The sequence below is a fragment of the Urocampus carinirostris genome, chromosome 16 (assembly GCF_059441175.1).
Source record: "Urocampus carinirostris isolate Australia breed hairy pipefish chromosome 16, RoL_Ucar_1.0, whole genome shotgun sequence".
In the NCBI taxonomy this organism is placed as follows: Eukaryota; Metazoa; Chordata; class Actinopteri; order Syngnathiformes; family Syngnathidae; genus Urocampus; species Urocampus carinirostris.
This window is the reverse complement of record NC_142364.1, coordinates 29,403,490-29,421,399: the sequence shown is the minus strand read 5'-3', so window position 1 is coordinate 29,421,399 and position 17,910 is coordinate 29,403,490. Positions and strand designations below refer to the sequence as shown.

The following is a 17,910-nucleotide window of genomic DNA, read 5'->3' as shown; positions in this document are numbered from 1 at the left end:
ACGTTAATGATGCTAACTTCTCATGTGTAATAACCTGTGAAGCCCTTTGAGACTCTATAATAAAAATGACTTGACCTAACTTGACTAACTTAAATCGACAATAGTAACCAGTGACATGCATAAAGGTTCGTGTCTGGTGAGGCAGGGAGACAAAAGCATTATATAAACTGTTGCATGGTACTAAATGTTTTATTGTCTTACTTTAACTTATAAATGAAGTCTGTGTGCTGCTCATTTTGAATAAAAACATGTCATTTTTTTAATTGTGTATAGCCCTTAATCACAAAGAGTCTCAAACATCAAAATATAGGTACTACCCCATTGTGAAAAGAAACTCCATGCAATGAACAAAAAATAAATTAATGGATGGCTTGACTTTCTGATAGCTTGCTAATACTCTCACTAATTCTATTGTCAACCCAGAATCCTTAGTTTCAGATATTCTGTCTGCCACGAATTCGGTAAGAACAATTACGACGTCACTGATGAGAACTGTAATCATAACCAGAGGTTGGGACAGACGGGATCGATACCGGATACTGGAGCAAGACACTGGACAGGAGGAGACAGACGGGATCGATACCCGATACCGGATACTGGAGCAAGATACCGGACAAGCCGAGACAGATGGGATTAATACCGGATACTGGAGACTGGAGCAAGATACCGGACAGGACGAGATAGGCGGGATCGATACCGGATACAAGATACACGAGCAGAATACCGGACAGAGTCAAAATGCAAGTGCAGAGGTTTGTTGATGGACCGACATGGAGTGAATGAGAGCACTGAGTTTAAATAGCAGGAAAGCCAATCAGGCAATGAGCAGCAGCTGGCGCCAAATGGGTGGGCCCAAGTGAGGTCACCTTGTAACAACAGAGGTTCACAGGCGGACTGACAACAGGAGAGTGACAGGACTGGGTTTAAATAGGGACAGGGAGCCAATTACAGCCTGCAACTGTTGGCGCCAAATGAGCGGGCACAGGTGATTCACATCGATAATCGTGACAATTTTGTTGAAAGACTTTCTCTTTTCTCCATTCTCTAACATTCATTGGAGAGGAAGCATAGAGACTGTTTAACAAATAAGAATGCAGCACAAGATGCACTATGCAAATCAGTGTTCCTGGCAACTTGAGTAAAAATTGTGTGATAACATGTCATCTGTACCTGTTTACTTTCATCACCACTACTCTGTTTCAATTGTTGTTGCTTACCATTTTTAGCGATTTTGGACAGCGATGTTTATCATCCTATCATAAATACTTTAGTATACACACACATGACTCATCTAAAATCACTGTATGCATTTCCAATCTTATCAACTGTATTTTGCGGTAATAGGCACACAGAGTTATAAGGCACACTGTAACATTTCTTGCCATTTTTTTAGTCCGCTTTATAGCCCTGAAAACAAGTTGCTTTTTACAGCATAATACATAATATTATGCAGTAGAAATATTTTTTTGTGGAGGGGATGGGGAATTGGTGTTGTTGAACTGTCTCAAAACAACTTTTGCTTTGTATTGTAAGTTCAATGAAAAGTCCATGTCAATTGTCATTAATATAAACAGGATGTTATCTTCTATGATGAGCAATAGAAAAGATTCAAAAAAACAATACTGGCAAACCACAACTCTCACATTGCCTCTACTATATAAAGAACAGAGAAACTCAAAAGCAACTTGGTGGTCCTGCCACTCACAATTACCCATAATAGAAACCATATACATAAACACATTTCTACTTCTTCCATTGCATCAAACACAACAATAGGCATCAATCAAATTGGACCAACACATGTTGATGTTTGTCTTTGACTATAATAGATATGTCACTAACTGTACAAAGTTACAGGGAAATAAAATAAGTTATGATCACGGAGGAAAATATTTTGTGTTGTCAAGAAAATAAAGCTTTGAAGTTGGAGCCCTGTTTGAACTTTAATACACTCATAAAATACAGAAAGATGAAAATATGAAACGTTTTTTTTTTAATTTTTGTGTTATTTAAGTGGAATATAAGAATATTTATATGCCATAATATACTTAATATCACAATTCCTTGATACACATAAAACAATAAACAAAAAGCTAAAATGTTGAGCATTCTTATGTTTTTTGGACAGCTCACATTGAGAATAGAATACAAAATGTTATGTTTTTGAACAAGATAAGAGCAGTCTTGTTATGTAACGTTACTTCTTTAGGCTAAACATATCTATTATTTAGTTTACATCTTTGTTTTTCGAGGAATAACATGAGCTGTATATTTTGAGAGAAATATAAAAACATATTTCCTTGTTTGAATGATTTGTAGGAGTCATAGCCACTACAGTGGTCTAAAAATTCCTGACTAAGCATAAATTGGTCTAGCAATAATTGACCGTCAGACAGTGCGACAATCGCGAAAACTTACAGTGTCATAATAATAATAATAATAATAATAATAATTTCCTTGTATTGTCATTCTGTGTAACAATGTACACAGAACGAAATGTCGATTACACCTGACCCGTTGTAGCGAGCCGATGCAGCCGCAGCCAACAGAGGGCGCCGCCAGCCATTTTTTAAGTCTTAGGTATGACTCGGCACAATAATTCCTTGTTTATTGATAGGATTACATTCCAGAAAGAACCCATGACAGGTGAAACCCGTGAAGTAGAAACCTTTTTTTTACAATTTTAATTCTATTCAATACTCTATTGTGCACTGAAATCAAAGAACCATTTTTGCGGGCTCAACCATTTTTTCAAAAAATACATTTAATATTTATATTTGTATATTATTTATTTTGAAAAATAACTACTGTACCATCAAATAATAATATGCAAATATGACAAAGGTGACAACTATAATTCTAATAATTTAAATATAATGGCGATTTTGATATCTATCATTCTCACCTTATCTGCGAATGTTAACACAAAGCTAGCACGGAGGAGACAATGAGAATGTTGCCAACATAACTTTAAATGTTGGTAATTTAAAATATGTTTGTGGTATCACATGTGATAAGAGGCTTTAATTAAATTTAGGATGAAACAAATATACCAGAGACTGGTAGAGTAAAAATAAGTTTTGTTATGAATTCAGGCAGTCAAAACTACAGTTTTTTATATGATTTGACCATATAGAGGGGGATGGGATAGTTTGAGGCCCCAAAATTTGGCAGAGGTTCATTTCCCCAGCACCCAGTAACCATTGAAAACCCGAGGGCTATTCTTTTAGAGAGTCAGTGGCTCTGTGTATGAAAAAACAAGTAAGCCCTATAGACGATTGAATAAAAACAAGAAGAAAATATGGCCTAAGACATGGGTGGACATACTTTTTGAGTCAAGGGCTGGATTGGGTTAAAATATTTGGCCAAAGGCATGAAGACATATCTAATTTGCATTTATGAGTAAAATATACACGCAAACATCAACCTGTAATATTTATTTGTATGTTTATTTTTAAATGTATAAGTAGTAATCAAATTGGTTTGAAAAGATTTCAAATTAAAGCGAAATAATATATAAGATCCCGGTTTTAAGCATTAAATTTGATATCTAATGTGTGTTTGTCATATTTTTGTAATATTACTGCATGATTTCATAGTATTAGTGTAATATTTTTGTCATATTACTATACTGTTTTTTTCAATATTTCTGTAGTAGTATTTTGTAGTATTTCCATACTAGTAATATTGTAGTATAATTGTATTTTGCTTATTACTGTAGTGGTATTTTTTTAAGGATTTTTGTGATATGTCTACAGTATTTCTGTAGTTTTTTTTTTTTTTTTAAGTTTTTCACTAGCATTTTTTTTCCCTTCACGATTATAGAACACTAATCTATTAGGTCCCTGTTATTAATCATTATATTTGATAGTGTTGTAGTATTTCAGTAGTGGTATTTCTGTAGTATTCTCACAAAGGGACAATGTGGACAGATCTGGGACCTGCAAAACGAGATTGTTTTAACAAAAAACAAGTTTAAAAAAGAAACAAAAATATTGCATTCTTTTGGCTTTATTATTGTACTGTTCTCAGCTCAGGGATGCTGCTGGAAATGTGAATTTCCCTTCGGGGATGAATAAAGTATCTATCTATCTATCTATCTATCTATCTATCTATCTATCTATCTATCTATCTATCTATCTATCTATCTATCTATCTATCTATCTATCTATCTATCTATCTATCTATCTATCTATCTATCTATCTATCTATCTATCTATCTATCTATCTATCTATCTATCTATCTATCTATCTATCTATCTATTTCCCTGTACAATAATTGTTATGCTTTGAGACTGGGAGGTCGCTGGTTCGCGCCTCGACCGAGACATACCTAATTGGTATAATGGCGGCGCCCTCTGGCTGCGGCTGCACCGACTCGCTACAACGGGTCAAGTGTATCGACATTTCGTTCTGTGTACATTGTTACAAAGAATGACAATACAAAGGAAATTATTATTATTATTATTATTATTATGTGGCATCCGGAAAATAAAGTATTTTTGGTTCCAGCTTTTCTTTTCATTTATGACAATGTGGGCGGGGTATGAATAGAATAGAATAGAATAGAATAGAATAGAATAGAATAGAAAAGAATAGAATAGAATAGACTGTAATTGACAGGGTAAATCATCATATTTAATGCAGCCACAAATTCATCCAATCATTATAAATTCCGGAATATTTTATTTAGTACCTCCTCTTATTTGCAGCTGCGGTCTTTATGTGCAGTTACAACAAATGGTAAAGGACACAAATCTGAACTCAATCAAACATCACTGCATCACTGGCCATTTTGCTGCTGAAATTATCATGCCCCACACTCTGAATGGCTCTTGATGGAAATTGTTTGGAAATGGCAGATAAATTTACATGCAGGGCTCAAGTCCAAAATCCTTTGGCTTTATCCTTGGCTGTTAGTGAAAATTCCGTCCTTGTAATAAAGGGAAGAGTGGGGAGGGGAACAGTAAAATAACATTGAGAGGAGAAGATGAGCTCACATGGTGACAGCTGGCAGATTCAAATGACTTCAGTTTAATCTGCAGTCAAATAGATTTGTACTATTTGAGTTTTGGGTTAATTTCGCCTTTAGTTTGGCACTTGGCTCCGGTGTTTATTAAAGATTTTGATTGTTATCTTTTTTTTGTTATTTTTCGTTAAGAACCTGACATCTTCTTCATTCTATATCTTTTCGAGATCAAGGGCATGGTTTATTCCTCTGGGTAGCTGTATTCAGTGAATACCGTATTTTTCAGACTATAAGGGGCATCTGAAAACCCCAAATTGGCCATAAACTTGAAAGTGCGTCTTATAACCCAGGACACCTTATGTACCGGAAAAGACGTAGGTAAGAATGCATACAGAATCTAAAAGTACGGTTTTATGGTGTACTACTGTTTTTCAATCAATAAACACCGCTGACCATAATCAAAACACATTAAACAACAGGGATGGAACCGTCAGCAAGAGCACGGACATGTAACCACTAGACCACCAGTGAGCAGATGACATACAAAAAGGAATTGGATTATATCTCATTATCACACTATTTTGATTTCAAGTTCCAGAGATGAACGTTAGAGAAAGGAGCAAACAGAAAGTCATCCTAAAGGTATAGATAAACATCATCAGATAGAAATCGGGTGCACCTTATGATGCGTAAAATACAGTACATCTGCATTAGTAACAATTTTACATGAGTTGTTGTCTGCCTATTCAACTGTCACATTACCTAAGACTTTGTTTGACGGTGTGCAATAAGCTGTTTAACAGGCTTTGCTCAATAAAGGTTGGCGAATAGGTGTCATTAATAGAACGCTCTGATATATATTCATCATTTGTGTTAAACTTCAAATTGCATCAAACAAAACCCCAAAACATAGCTAAAATGAATGACACATTCTACATATCGAAACAAAAGTTTCCAAAGGAAAACAGATCTTTATAGCGTGCGTTCAAAATTCAAGTAGCATCTGTTGTATTGGCAATTTTATTCCATATAGTATTATGGCACTTTCAACTATAAAACGCTCCATTGCAAATGAAAGGTGTAGTGACGAGAGACATCTGTATCTCTCAGTTACTGAGCGGTTAAATAAAACGATCTAATGTCCCTCAGGGATCAATGAAGCTTCATTCAAAGCGCAAACCAGTGCTGAAAAGGGAGATATAATACATATTCATTACGCTTTCAAACATCTTTTCATTCCGCTGACTTTCACAAGGACATACATCCCTTTGATAAGCTGTAATTGATTAGACCCCTAACATCGGTTTCAGGCAATGCGGTGGACAGCCCCGCTATGATGAAACCTGAGTAACATCAAACTAGCATCTACATATTTTTGGGAATTAGCAACTTGCACTTCATAATGGGGTTATGTAGTTTATAAGCCATGAGCTGATTCTAGTTTTTCAGCAGCACAAGAGGTAGTAACACTCAAAATTACAATTTCTTTTGGATGTGTCCGAACACATTTGTCATTGTTATCAACTTAAAGAAATGACAACTTGGTTTAAGATCATGGGATGGTGTAATTGTAACCGGTATATTAGCATTATCTCTCTTCTCCTCATATTTTGTAAGTTTTTTTTTTTTTTTTTTTTTTTTTGGGTAGCTGTACCAGGCACGTGATACATAAGAAAAATCAAATTTCTCAACCTAATAATAGTCTAAAAATATATGTTTGTATGCTAGTTCATGTGTTTTTGCTTATTATTTAATTCAATATTGTTTTTTTTTTTCGAAATGAGTTTTTTTCTACTAGGGGGTTCTAAATAATACACAATGTCCCTTTAAAATCAGAATAATTAATGTTATATTATCATTGTTCTAATTTTAGTTGTTTTTTTTATTTAATTATATTACAAAATAAGTTAAAATAGCTTAAAATAAGACAAATAGTAAGCAAAATATTTTTCAGAATACTGAAAAATGAATAAGGTTTTATTATTTTATTTGGGGGTCCTACACTAGTTCCCTTTAACAAGTAAAGTCTAATCTTGATGCTCCAACATCATGAAAACTCCAAACACTAGTAGTTGCCTTGCATAGCTGACGCTGCTATCGGTTAGTTAGTGTGTAAAAGGGGAAAGTGTGAAGCACATTGTAAAGCGCTTTGGGTGGTCTTCAATGACTTGAAAAGTGCTCCATAAATGCATATCACTTACAATAACATTTACATTTACGTGCACAAAAATATTTAGTATGAGAGAAAAACACTTTTGGTGATGTATTGTGAGATTTAAAAAAGCTTGAGACGTCAACAAACTGTGTCTCTACTCTTTTTTGGCCGATTACATCACCTCTTTTGTTGTTCGAATTATTTGAAGTATTGTTTTGTTTTTACGGGTAAATTATACACGTTGTCCCTTTAAGAATTTGTGATTCCTATTTTAATGTGACATTATGCAATAGTTCACCACGAGAGGTCTCTGATTCATGAAAAGGGGTCCGACCGTGCGCACAACCAAGAGAGGATTTTCTTCTTCAGAGGAGGAAACCGTGAAGGAAAAAAAAATGAGAAGCACTGCACTACTGTTACCATGCACCATTATTTTTTATTTGATATTATAACTTGGGCCAGTCTCTAAACCTTATTGTTGCTGACCGTCCTTTATCCTTTTTCTCTTTAGAGCAGGGGTGTCAAAATCATTTCAAATCGCGGGCCTCGGTAGATGTCAAGTGGGCCGAAGTATTTAAAGTAAACCATACATGCTATACCAAAATGTCATGTCTTTCATTTGTTTTGGTGTAAAGTAGCACAATAACATTAGGAAAATTATGCAATTTGATAAATATTCATTTTACAAAACATTTAATTTAATTTCATGGACAAATGTGCAATTTACTTTTATCAATCACATACATGCATTGTAACTGATCCCAATGATTCAACAAAGGCACAAAACTTTAACAATAAATTGGTATTGAAAAATATCGTAATGGACTTTAATATTGAATTCGATTTATAAAGAAAGGAATTTTTAAACCATTTGCACATGTTCCTATAAAATTTATATTTAATCCATGCCTACACCTTACAAGAGTGATGTTAAATGTGTATAAAAGAAAATATTCACATCTCCTGTAAATAAGTAAACTTAATACATGAAACGTACATACAATACATTATACAATACACACTGAAAATGTATGGAGTTGCATGAACATTAGAATTCCACCATACTTTTATGTAGTGAAGCTGGTGACTAACATTAAATTGCCCATTTTTTAAGTCATCACAGTATTCTTCATTCTAAGGCAGCATTTTAAAGGCGTTATTCTAGCCTGGACTTGTTTTTCTTCCTGATATTTGGCATCTTTTTCCCTGTACAAGTGCATCATCCTGACTAGCTGACACTTTCAGAATGTCATTGAAGTGCTTGTTTGTGAGCTTTGAACGCATTTATGTATTATTAATATTCATTATTGAGAAGAGGTCTAAGTATAATGGAAGCTCGAGCTCTTTTTGGTGATAGGAATGAGTGGGGAGGTGTTGTGAAAGGATAGTGGGATGTTTGGACGCGTTCTAAGGGATGGGCAGGGCACCTGTATGATGCGGCAAGGGTAAACCAGTGAAAGCTGTCGGGTCCTGCTGTTGAACAGAAGAGTGTGCTGTGTCACCCTGATCCGAGTGACATGGCTGCTTTCTCGTGTACCGTTTCATCTGGAGGGACGAAAGCATGACCAACTTGGGTGCTGAGGTGCTTAACTTGTTTGGGTGTTTGGGCATTTGGGTTGGCCATGGTCCAAAACATTTTGTGTGTGATTTTTTTTTTTTGCTACTTTCTCCGTTTTGATTTTCTTTGTTATTTTTTATGTTCTTTTTTTTTTTTTTTTATTTGGTTTTTTTGTATGTGTTTGTCTTGCTGTCGGTCACCCCTCTCGAGGGATATGACCTGGGTAGATAGATGGATAGATTATTGAGAAGATTTGTTCACAAAGGTAGGTTGCTCCAAATATGCACAACATTTTAGCAGCTAGGGTTATTAATTTGAGGCAACCTAGTAGTTGATACTGATAAAATTTGTCCAGACCTACGGAGGAAAATTTGCCCTTCAAATCTGCATCACACTGCATTGATCAAAACAGTACCACTCTGCCCCTAGTGGACAATCCATGAATCTATCTGATTAAAAATATGAATTCCATGTCGTTTGAGCATTTTTTCCACTTATAAATTATCCTGCGGGCCTGATCGAACCTCCTTGGGGGACGGTTCCGGCCCGTGGGTTGTATGTTTGACACCCCGGCTTTAGAGTCTTCAATACATGTTTGTACTTGAGTGCGATGTCTAATCTAATTGCGTACAATGTTTTAAAACTATGATATCATTGACAAAAAACACAACTCAATTCAATTCAGAAGACCAGGCACACTCTATTTACACAAAGACACTAAAATTAGCGGCTAGCTTGAGTTGGTCAGAGTGGAAATAGGCTACGGTCAAGTGGTTAACTTGAGCAGCTTGGATAACAAGCTGTTAAAAAAACTGAAAAAAAATTCAAAATAGCAAATCAGACATTTTCAAGCAACACGACTCTAAATCAAGGCTTGGATGACTAATTGTAATAGTGCAGTGACACCAACAGACTCAGCAAGGTTTTTTTAAACTGAACAGCTAATACTGACAACAGCACAGCCAGGTGGCTCATATGACTTGCTAGCAGCACAATCAAGTGAAAAAGTCCGAGCAAAGTACAAACTACCCATTGTTTTTTACAGTTTTTCATTGACTTGTGAAACGTACACTTAAATTACTAACATAATTCTATTTACAGTTCTTTCAAAGCAACAGTTAAGCAAATTAAAGACACCAACGTTGATTATACACAACAGCAGATACATTACGTTGAGTAGAATACAAATTTTATGGCAGATTTTGTGTAACGCAAGAGAAATGTTTCAAGAACTACTGACCTGGTGACAGTGCGGGTTTGATTCTCTGCCATACGAATAAGAACTCCTCTCCGTTTTACCTGCACACAAAAAATGAAGAATGAACAGTTTGATGACAAATTGAATGAATTTAATAAAAACATAGTTCGTTAAATATGTTCATAAGATGAGTATTTGTACCTTATCATGAGGAGACATTGTGTGTAATACGACGATTACATGTTGCTGTATTGTGTAGTTCAACCAAACAACAGAGACTCAAAGTGCCCACAGAGCACCATTTTTCTTCTCATTTTTTAGATCTAACCAATTTGAGGTTTCGAGTACCCGGAGCAGTAAGATGGACAGTCCTAATTATGTGAATGGATTTGAAATTTTACCATATTAAGAATAAAAGGGAAATTGTAACCCGCAGTAACTTATTTCAAAGGGACGTTGTGTATTATTTGACCACTAGATGTCGCAGTGATGTGTAGTGCTACCAAAAACAAATTCTAAAAAGCCCAGCGAAGAATACCAACTACTGGGACTCAAATTTGCCAAAACTGTAACATGTTTTTTAACTGTTTTGCCAAGACTTTCACAAGGTTTTCTGGGGTACCCTTACAGCAAGATGGCAGACAATCATGTCTGTTGCCTCCAGGTGGGCCTCAAGTTATATAAAATAAATACACATTTTTTGACATACACATAAAAATGTATTTTTATATTTATATGAAAGTTAGTTTGCTTGTTAGTTTGTACCACCATGACATAACTACCAACACCACTGCTTTACGCATCAGACGACCGCTTTTCTCCCCTAAAAACCCTGAGCGATTTTAAAAATGTAAACAAAAAAAAACAAAAAAAATCAGGACTAGTGTTTTAGTCTATGGCTGCTTTCTTCTGAAGCGAGACCAAGACTGTGTGTAAATAAACCGCTTCAACAATTGCATTTGATTTGGTAAAAGTTTGAAACTTCTAGTTTTAAATAACAATATGTTTTACTTGTTTTAATATTAAGTAATATTCAGAAGACTGATTGTTTTGTGTGTAAAATATAGTGTGTGATAGGATGTTAAAAGCTGGCATGTATGCTAGGAAGCTCTAAATAATACACAATGTCCCTATAAGGAAACTTTTTCATACAATTGAACACTTTATTCACTTTAATTAGCAGTTATAATTTATAGTGCACCTGTCACGACCAGAACGGAATCAGGACCCAAATGTGTAGCGTTAACCATAACTTTATTGATAGAAAGAGGAAGGGCAGCGGTATATAGCTAGATAGCTAGATAGGTAGCTAGATAGATAGATAGATAGATAGATAGATAGATAGATAGATAGATAGATAGATAGATAGATAGATAGATAGATAGATAGATAGATAGATAGATAGATAGATAGATAGATAGATAGATAGATAGATAGATAGATAGATAGATAGATAGATAGATAGATAGATAGATAGATAGATAGATAGATAGATAGATAGACAGATAGATACTTCATTCATCCCCGAAAGGAAATTCACGTTTCCAGCAGTATCCTTGTGTTTGAAAATAGATAGGGACAGAGAGTCAGGGTCAAAATGCTTGCCTTGTAACAACAGAGGTTCGCTGACGGACTGACAACCGGAGAGACAGGACTGGGCTTAAAAAGGACAGGTAACCATTTAGTAGCCCGCAGCGGCTGGCGCCAAACGAGCGGGCACAGGTGATATCAATCGGTAGTCATGACAGCACCGTGTTTATTTGTGTATAACTCCCTAACCTTTGATTGAAAATCAGTGAAAATGTATTTTTAACTTTTTCTTGCTTTATATTAAGCATTTTAAGTAACATACATCATTGAATACGTGCAACCATGATTAAATATAATTTATTGACAACGTAAACTATTACCACAATACAAACATAAAATATAAAATGTCCTCAGAAGTCAGATACACCAAAAAGTTTTTTCCCCCATCATGCTTTTTTTTTGTGTTTGTATTTTCATCTTTAAGGAAGACTCTCTGTTTTCTCAACATTCAACTCTGGTACTGCGATTAAAAATATTGTATTAATAAGATATGATCAAATGCCTTTTCGTATGACATCCATATCACTGGTAATCTAGCGGTTAGGATGCAGTATTTCTTCCATCATAACCTGGGTTCAATTGCGGTTGCATTCAAAATAGTGTTTTCAACCTGCACCCAGACTTTGAGTTATTTTTGGGCTACAAAAAAATCTGCATTAGACAGAAATAAATACAGTAGAATACTTATGTATTTCTAAATGCAATTACGTGCATCTTCTGAATATTTTATCGACATAAAAATGACAACCAGCTCCTTTAATTCACGCCAAATACTGATCACACACGATGGAGGGATACACCATTCTCTTTACACACAATTTGAGTATGAGAGCCCAGGCAAACAAAGGCACCTGATAAATCCAAAGGGCGTCCAGACCACCACAGCGTTTTGGAAAAAAAACAAAAACACCACCAACAACGAGATAAAACACAATTATTTCCTTCAAGTCTCAGAACATGCGTTTTTTCTCTCCGCGGAACTTTAGAACCGCTTTAAACCTATTTTTTACCCCGCAAACGTTTTTTGGATGAAGCCTTAAATCATCAGCCAGTCTAAATATCAAACCATTGCTAGTGTGTAATTACATTCTGTGGTCGGTGCAGCCATTCGCGATGAAACGAAGAAGCTTTCTAGTGAGCGTGTGTAGAGGAAAATGAAGCGTGTACATGGTGAGGGTTTGAATCAAGCATGTATAGATGGAGCTGAATGCACGCCAACATGCTAGTCGGTGCAGAAGAGCTTGATAATTAGAAAGTGGGAATGAGCTTGACAGTGTGTATGTGCGCTGTTGTGTATGTAGCCCATCCAGGGGCCTCAGCTACGGCTACCACCGATGCCAGCTGGACTGGTTTGGCACGTATACAAAGACCCCTCCTCCACCTCCCTCTAACCCAATGCCCACAACCGCCACGCACACACACGGAGACAATCACTGGCACACCAATTCACAGGTTTATGTGAATGTGTGCAATACGGGAGCATATACAGTTTGGCTTGGTATGTACACTGCTAAAACAATATTTCTTAACCTTTTTTCGATGATGTCTAAAATGTATTTACAAATGTCGACTTAAATAATTGATATGAAAGCCGAAGGTATGAAACTTATAGAATTTATAATTTATTTGACACTCGTCAATACATTCTCATATCACTAACACTATTTTTCCCCTAAGGATTTAAGATCTAGCATCAGTAGTGTCAATGCTATAGGGTCCGGCCCAACAGCTGGGTGACACTCTAAAAAACAACAGCGACGGGATCATAAAGTTGCTGTTTCTGGCTTCTCCTGAGACTGTTTCATGTTTCATGTAAGGGAGCAAACTCCTCGGGAAAAAAAAAACAGCCTGGAAAAATATGGGCGCCATCGGACTGTACTTGCCCAAGACACACCACAGGTAATGGTGCACCTAACACCCTCGCGGCTAAGGAATATAACCAACCAAAAAGCAACCAACATATACAAAATGTAAAACAATAATGAACTTAATGCCGAGTTAAAGGCCTATTAGTACAAATGTGAAAAGAACAAGAAAGGAAAGTGCCTAACATTCAGCAGAAACGTTTCAAAAGGAAGTTATTGAGGGTTATCACAGAAAGATTTCTGTTAGGTTAGCATTTCAATTGAAATTGGTTGAAATTGTGAAAAATAAGAATGGGGCAGCAGAACATATCAGCCGAATACTTTGGCGAACTTCCAAGCAAGGTTACTCACATTAGTGATCGATAATTACAACCTATATAACACTACAGAATCCTCACCACTCCTTGATATTAAAATTTAAAAAGGTTTAACATCATTGTGTGACTTTCTTTGGAGTGGAATCGTCACAAATGGAACCAGAAGGGAAGTAACGATAAAACTGGTGTGATATTATCACAGAATCAACTTCATTAAAAGTATTGCAATAATGTGAAGAGGATGGCCCAATAAAACAATCAACTCCATAACACAAAACCACTTCGTACAAACTCACAATATCGGGGAAAAAAAAACTAAATACACTTTACTAGACTTTTCTCTAAATGCTTCATCTGTTCAAAGCTTATCCTGCAATGTCATTATCATTCATAACATTTAAATAGTTCATGTTACAGAAGGTAAATGCACAGAAACATCAACCAAACACAAATCTCACATATAACTGAGACACTCATAAGATATGGTAAACTAAAAACATAAAAATAAGAAGGAACTTAATTGTTTCCCTTCATTTGGCATTTAGCTTTGGTCCTAAAAGTGTGTGGCCCAAATATCCCTGTCTTAAATTTGTATGCACATAGTCACTCACCACTAGAGAATGCAAAAACATCTAGGAGGAAAAAAGCTAAGTTTATACTGTTTCTAATATTGGACACCTGCAAAGGAGATTGCATAAGATACAAGTTCATTATTTCGACAACTATTGCAGACTGTTTTTCGTTTTTTTAACTATTATGGATTGTTCGCATCATTGTCACTATCCGCTAATAATGTTGCTGTTCTTTGATAACCCCAGCCTTTAGAGTAGATATGTTTTCATAACCTAGGTCAGTGGTCCCCAAACCTTTCTGTACCACGGTCCTGTTTAATATCTGACAATATACTTGCGGCCTACCCAATAAAAATAATAATAATGATAATAATAATAATGATAATAATGGGCAGCAGTGGTTAGCGCCTTTGCGGCACAGTTCTGAGGTTATGAGATCGAACCTCCTGTGTGGAGTTTGCATGTTCTCCCCGTGCTTGTGTGGGTTTCCTCTGGGCACTCCGGTTTCCTCCCACATCCCAAAAACATGCATGCTAGGTGAATTGGCTGGTCCAAATTGTCCCTAGGTGTGAATGAGCAAGCGAATGGTCAGTCCCTGTGTGCCTTTCCACTGCCTGGCAACCAGTTCAGGGTGTCCCCTGCCCAATGCCCGAAGACATCTAAGATGGGCTTCAGCTCCCCCGTGACCCTACTGAGGATAAGCAGTGCAGATAATGGATGGATGGATGGATAATAATAATAATGATAATAATACATGCTCCAGCATCCCCGCGACCCCACTGTGGATAAGCAGTGCAGATAATGGATGGATGGATAATTATAATAATAATAACAACAATAATAATAATAATAACTCATTGCTCAAATACAGTAATATACTAGCATAGAATCTTGTGTATAACGTGCACCCAAACCTGTGGGAACAAAAATGGTATAAGCAAATACTAAGGAAAGTTTTTTTCTTTCCTAAAATAAGGCAACTTTTTTTTATTTCTAGTTGATCTGGTATCAAACGACCCACGGCACTCTACCAGATCTCAGCGGTTGCTGACCACTGAACTTGGATGTTTGATAAAAAGAAGTTAGAATTGCCTATCTGAGGTTAGGGCTCTCTCCCTGTTCAAAATCCTTTAAGGTCTTCTCTCCTTATTTTGTGTGTCTACTAAACCTAAAATCAGAAAAAAATCTGGCCTTATCAACAGATAGTTTGCAATTGTGGGAGTTTTTTTTCATATTATAATATCATTGCAGGGCAGCATGGCGGCGCAGTGGATAGCGCGTGTGTGGCACAGTTCTGAGGTCATGAGATCGAACCTCCTGTGTGGAGTTTGCGTGTTCTCCCCGTGCTTACGTGGGTTTCCTCCAGGCACTCTGATTTTCTCCCACATTCCAAAAACATGCATGTTAGGTTGATTGGCCAATCCAAATTGTCCCTCGGTGTGAATGAGCGAGCGAATTGTCTGTCCCTGTGTGCCCTCTGCCTGGCTGGCAACCAGTTGAGGGTGTCCCCTGCCCACTGCCCGAGGATGGCTGGGATGGGCTCCAACATCCCCGTGACCCTACTGAGGATAAGCGGTGCAGATAATGGATGAATGGATGGAATATCATTGCTACTTTCCTAATTGGTACCTGGTAGGCGTAAAACTAAAATACGCCTATTGGTGGAGGTTTCAGAAAAAGGATGCAACTGGCGAAAATCCTGACTAGCAATGCAATTTATCTAGGAATCCGATGATTTATTTGTAAAACCTAATAACCTCTCGAAATAGCAAAAATTCTACAATATAGAAAGCCCGGATTCAAAAGTCCCAGCTGTGACATTTGTCTCCCTACCCCGACGACAGACCTAGACTCAAACAAACGGGCTATGTTGAGGACCCTCAGACAGAGCAGAGCTTGTTAAGCGTGTACTAGCTGCAAAGGTACAAAAGGTGGAGGGGGGGGGTTCAGCCCACTGGGCTGGCTCATGCCCATAGAGAAGTCGCTGAGCGATGAGGACCAAATCCCTGCTAATCCACAACGCCGCGAGACACACAAGTTCCCTGGCAAGTTGAAAAGGAGCGTGATACTCGGCCAAAATATGAGCTAACAGCACTCTCTTGCAACATGACTTCCATTACTAAAATACATTTATAATTATCAAACATCCTACAAACCAAAACGAATCAAAAACACATATATTATTGTTAAATCCTCTATTTATGATACAGGGGAAAAAAAACTATTGGAACATTATTTAAAACTAATTGAATGAACAAACAAACGAACAAATTGTCATGATGACTGATTAATTTTACCTGTGCCCGCTTGTTTGGCGCCAGCCGCTGCTGGCTTCCTGATTGGTTCCCCGTCCTAATTAAGCTCCGTCCTTTCACTTGCCTGTTGTCAGTCAGGCGGCGAACCTATGTTTCCACAAGGCAAGCATTTTTGACTCTGACTCCCGTCAGTCCCACTTTTTCACCCATTTTCCACCCGCCCGTTCCTGATTTCCCCGTTTGTCTCCGGCTAACGACTCGTTTTTTTGACCCCTACCACGTTCTGCTATCCCGTCCCGGCTCTCGACCTGTTTTTCTGTGTACAACACTACGATCTCCCGCTCCGGAAGCTGAACTTCCGCATTCGGAAGACGTTCCGATTCTGTGAGCGTCTTGCTTCCCGTGTTCAGCGAGCACCGGATCGCGGGCGCTGCCTTTCCTCTATATCTCAATAAACTTGTGATTAACGTTACACATCTGGGTCCTAATTCTGTTCTGGCCGTGACACGAATGAAAGAATGAATGAATAAATGAATGAACGAATAAACTCTATGAACGTGGAAAGAACAATAATCAACAGAAGTCCAAAAAACAAAAACATAAACATGTAACACCGAAAAGGAATAGGGAGAATTATAGTTATAGAGCACATACATATAACATTTTTCTTAGAGGCAAAACTCCTAAGGTTACATGATTTGATCAGATAAACTATTGAGCTGCAAACAGAAGCTTACCAACAAATTTACAATGCATTTTGCAAGAAAACAATAAGATGAGAGAAAATGACCAACTATCTGGAAAAAGACCAAGAACAATGCAAAATCTGACTTCATTACTTGCAATGAACCAAAATTGTGGAATATCTTGAATAATGACTCCAAAAATGTGTGAAGCCTTCATACCTTTTTGAGAGAATACAAAGCAAAATTAATTCAAGGTTACATTAATGAACTATACCAGAAAGGCCACACAATTTTGACCCTCAATATACAAGTACTTATTGTTAAAATCGAACAAAGAATTCATCAAAATGGTTTTATCTTAATTTTGTGTGTGATTATGTTGAATCAAATGATGTACTGAGAAACTATAATCCTACATTTATTACCTGACTTCATATTAAGTGTTCATTATTGTTATCTTTTCGTAGATGTGATCAATGACGCAACGTGGGCCAAATGTTGGGGGAAAAAAAACACAAGAAAAGGAATTGCAGTTTTGAATATGTCCACTGGATGTCGCCGAAACCAGGCGGCACTCGCAAACAACCCATTGTAGCTGTATTGACTTCCAGAGAATATTGTTATACCTTTTCCTCGGCTAAAAATAAGCATTTTAAGAGAAAAACGTTTTGAATACATTTGTTAATATATATTCCAAACGACCGAATTACTTCACACAATGTCTTTCGTAAAGACCTTGTGTCGG

At 36.8% G+C, this 17,910-nt stretch overlaps 1 protein-coding gene across 9 annotated transcripts in view; it reads right to left on the bottom strand.

Moving 5' to 3' along the window:
• Positions 1–17,910, bottom strand: part of tcf4 (transcription factor 4) — a 277,142-nt gene that overhangs the window by 144,390 nt on the left and 114,842 nt on the right. For all 9 annotated transcript variants that reach the window (XM_088320250.1, XM_088320247.1, XM_088320252.1 and 6 more), the window contains one exon: positions 9,923–9,981. In XM_088320250.1, the coding sequence (XP_088176376.1) occupies positions 9,923–9,981 (59 nt within the window). The remainder of the gene's footprint in view (positions 1–9,922; positions 9,982–17,910) is intronic.